General features: G+C 56.5%; 1 protein-coding gene across 1 annotated transcript in view; it reads left to right on the top strand.

The window, feature by feature from the left end:
- The window catches only part of SIX3 (SIX homeobox 3), a 3,441-nt gene extending 248 nt beyond the window's left edge, over positions 1-3,193 (top strand). The window contains 2 exon segments of the mRNA XM_025045223.1: positions 1-617; positions 2,436-3,193. The exon segment at positions 1-617 is cut by the window's left edge and continues 76 nt beyond it. Of these exon segments, the coding sequence (XP_024900991.1) occupies positions 1-617; positions 2,436-2,628 (810 nt within the window). The 3' untranslated portion in view covers positions 2,629-3,193.
- Positions 3,194-4,081: the final 888 nt, after the last annotated feature.

Genomic DNA, 4,081 nt, shown 5'->3' with positions numbered 1-4,081 from the left:
GGCGGCAGCGGCGGCGGCTCCAGGGCCCCCCCGGAAGAGTTGTCCATGTTCCAGCTGCCCACCCTCAACTTCTCGCCGGAGCAGGTGGCCAGCGTCTGCGAGACGCTGGAGGAGACGGGCGACATCGAGCGGCTGGGCCGCTTCCTCTGGTCGCTGCCGGTGGCCCCCGGGGCGTGCGAGGCCATCAACAAGCACGAGTCGATCCTGCGCGCGAGAGCCGTGGTCGCCTTCCACACGGGCAACTTCCGCGACCTCTATCACATCCTGGAGAACCACAAGTTCACCAAGGAGTCTCACGGCAAGCTGCAGGCCATGTGGCTCGAGGCGCACTACCAGGAGGCCGAGAAGCTGCGCGGCCGCCCGCTCGGCCCCGTGGACAAGTACCGCGTGCGCAAGAAGTTCCCGCTGCCGCGCACCATCTGGGACGGCGAGCAGAAGACGCATTGCTTCAAGGAGCGGACTCGGAGCCTGCTGCGGGAGTGGTACCTGCAGGACCCCTACCCCAACCCCAGCAAGAAACGCGAACTGGCTCAGGCCACCGGCCTCACTCCCACACAAGTAGGCAACTGGTTTAAGAACCGGAGGCAACGCGACCGCGCCGCGGCGGCCAAGAACAGGTCAGTGGTGGGGCCCGCGGCCTGGCTACGGTCTCCGGGACCTGGGACGGGGAGAGGGTTTGAAATGGAGGCGGGCGGGGCCGAGTACTAGCGGCTGCCGAGCGCGCGAGAAGTCACAACCCCCTGGCCAGTTGGAGAAAGTTTTTGCTTGCCCAGGCGTGCGGAAGAGGAGCGGGCTCTGGGTTTACTGATTTCTCTGCCTCAGAGAGGCTTTTGTCAGTGTGGAGAGTGTATGTGTGAGGTCCTAAGTGTCCACAGCCCTTGGTCCCCGCCCCTGGGAGCCTTAGCCCTGCGATGCACCCCAGCCTGCCTCTTTAGCTGGGTCCCCAGCTCAGTGGTCCTCAGGAGCTTACTGACAGGGAAGGAAGGAAAGAAAATGCTCCTTGCCATCTGCTTCTTATTTCCATGCATTGCACAAACTGGGGGAAGAATCCACGAAAGGCAGAGAGGAAACTGAACCTAGGTCCCCACCACAAAGGGAAAAGGCTAATAGCCACCATGCAGTGGGCCTCCTTCCCAAAGCATTGCCATGATGTCTGACCAGGAGTAGAGAGGGATGTGTGTGTGTGTGTGTGTGTGTGTGTGTGTGTGTGTTAGCCCTCCTGCCCTAGGCAAGGAGCATCCTTTTGGTCCCCTAAATTGGGAAATGGGCAGGAGCAGCCTTGCTGCCGGCAAGCTGACCACAGAGTCACAAAGTTGTCCTGGGCTAGACCCGTCAGCAGAGCTGGGCCTGGGGAAAGTAGGGAGAAAAATAACCAGAGGGTAAGATAGGGAAAGGAGAAAGGAGCAGGGATGAAGAGGGAAGAGAGGAATTTGGGCGAAAGCCCTGAAAAGAAGCCGATATCCCTACCCAGCCCGGATAGGCACTGAGCCTGGTGTACAGCTGGAAGCAGGGCCCCTGCTGCTGACAGCTGCCGGACTGGGGGCTGGATGTGAGTTCCTGGAGTGAGTGAGTGTGTTCCGGTTTAGGGGGCCCAGGCCTGAGCCTTCAGTGCTCTCACCTGCCTTTAGAGGCAACTTTTCGCTGGACGGGGGGAGAGCCCAGAGCCAGGGGAAGGCCTCCTTGTGGAGAGAACTCAGGGACACTAGGTTCAGGCAGCTCCTGCTTGGCCCGAGAAAGAGAGGGCCGGAGACTGCTCTGCGCGGTCTCCCTGCCTTCTCCTTTCCCCCCTTCTCTCTACCTCGTCTTTCCCCACTTTTCTGCCCCAGCTTCTGCGTTTTCCCTTCCCCGGCTCCTGCGCTCTGCGCAGGGATCCCGAGAGCAAAGCCAGCCGATCCTACTCGGAGAGGCGGCGGGTGAGCGGCCCGCAGCACCGGGAATGTATTGGGGGGAGCTGGGGGCTAGAAGCACTACCACAACCTGACCGCTTTGGGGCTAGCCGGCTCAGTCTGAAGTGTACCAGGGCCTGGGCGGAAGAAACAGCCTGGCTGCCTCCTCCCCGACTTCTGCTCCTTCAGGACTCGTCGTCTTTCCCTGCGTGACCCCACACTCCCCCGGTGGCCGGCCTCGGGTTCTACTTCTCCGAGGCCGGCCGGGATCTGGGAAGACGTGAGAAGCTCGAGGGAGCCCCGAGGAGGGCAGACGAGAGCCAAGACCCGCGCTGGGGAGGCTCTGGGGTGCTCAAGGAGCAGCCAGATGCTTGGAGGAAAAGATGAGCACAGAGAGCTGAGCGGGCGCGGGGCGGGGGGGATGGGTGGGGAGAACGAGAGCACCGGCGGTGGGCAGGCCCGGCAGGCGCGGGCCCGCGGAGGCAGCTTGGCGGAGCCCGGTGGCGCGGCCGCTGTGTCAGGGCAGGCGCCGCTCTCTGTCTCCCGCAGGCTCCAGCACCAGGCCATCGGCCCAAGCGGAATGCGCTCGCTGGCCGAGCCCGGCTGCCCCACGCACGGCTCGGCAGAGTCACCGTCCACGGCGGCCAGCCCCACCACCAGTGTGTCCAGCCTGACGGAGCGCGCAGACACCGGCACCTCCATCCTCTCGGTAACCTCCAGCGACTCGGAATGTGATGTATGATACCCAAGGCCGCCCTCCTCCCCCTCCCCCTCCTCATTCCCCTCCTCCTCTTCCTCCTCTTCCTCCTCCATCCCCAGAACAAACCGAAATCAGGATACACAATCATACACACACAAATACACACACGCTCCCACCCCAGCCAAAAATATATAAAAACCAAGAAAAATAAATTTAACGCAAACCATCAACAACCCCTAACCACCACCTACCACTGCGGCCACCCCAAAGGACCGGGACGCCAACAGACAGTCACAAAGGCTGATGTTTCGGGCAGAAAACATAAAAGAGGTGACAATTGTATACTTTCTAGGACAAGCACGGCTTCTCCTTTCGGTTCCCACGGACCCGGCACCCCACCTGCATGACGATTTATTTGTATCTGGGAAAATATTCTCTCTAGTTTAAAACGATTTAAAAAGAGTCGACTATACAAAAACCGACCACCACCACGATGACAAGACAACAAAAGCAAAACAGACAAAAAGAGGAAAAAAAATAAAAACGCCATCTCCGTTTGGAATTTAAGGAAAAAAAAAAAAAAAAGAACTCCTGGAGAGGGAAATAGCAAATGTTTCTCGCCTTTTGTTGCTCTCTCTCTTTTTTCCTCTCTCTTTCTCTCTCTCTCTCGCTCTTTCTCTCTCGCTTGCTCTTTCTTTCTCTGTTTTTAAGTCCAAGTATTGGTCAAACAAAATGCAATCTTCTGTTTTTTGTTCAGCAGACAATCATTTTCTTCGTAAGCACCTTCTTCTCTCCACTCTGTCACTGCCTGTGTGGGTACTGGTTATAAATGTGGAAAAAGAATAGTTATGACTGTAACAGATTTTTATTTTTATTTCAAAATTTTATATGAATTATGTATATCTTAATGATCGGTCATTTTCCCAGTTTGTAATATATGTGTAGAAATTGCCTGTATATGATATTGCTTTTTCTCCTCTCCCTTTCTTTCTTTCTCTCCTCCCTCCCCGCTCACCTGTCTCTTTCCTTTTTTGGGATCCCCTCCCATTTGGTGTTCCTGGCGTCCACTGGGCAGTCAAGGCGTGCGTGGCAGGCTGGGCTGGGAAGAGGGACCCCCGTCGCTAGCGAAAGTGGAGAGTGAGACTGTAGTATTCTTATGCAAAAGCTATTTCGAGTATTTCTTAGCTGCTTTGGAGATATCTCTCACTCCCCATAGGGCGCTTTTACTGTTATCTTAACTGCGTGTTTATCTATATGTAAAAACTTTCTAAAGCAAATACAGTATTCTCCATTTTCTTATCACTCCCCGAGACTGGTGTTTTTGTCCGCCCCTGTGCTGAAGCTCCGGGATGCGTCGGCCCAACCTTCCTTCCACTCCAGCGACGCAGCCAGAGCTGGAGCAGAATTTTCAGGCTAGGTCTGAGCTTTTTTCCTGGAGGAGGGAGATGGGGAATGGGAATGGGCTCTTCAGAAAAGAACCAAAGCCAAATCCTGA

Source organism: Pteropus alecto, unplaced genomic scaffold (genome assembly GCF_000325575.1).
Source record: "Pteropus alecto unplaced genomic scaffold, ASM32557v1 scaffold131, whole genome shotgun sequence".
In the NCBI taxonomy this organism is placed as follows: Eukaryota; Metazoa; Chordata; class Mammalia; order Chiroptera; family Pteropodidae; genus Pteropus; species Pteropus alecto.
This window is presented reverse-complemented; position numbering and strand designations above follow the sequence as displayed.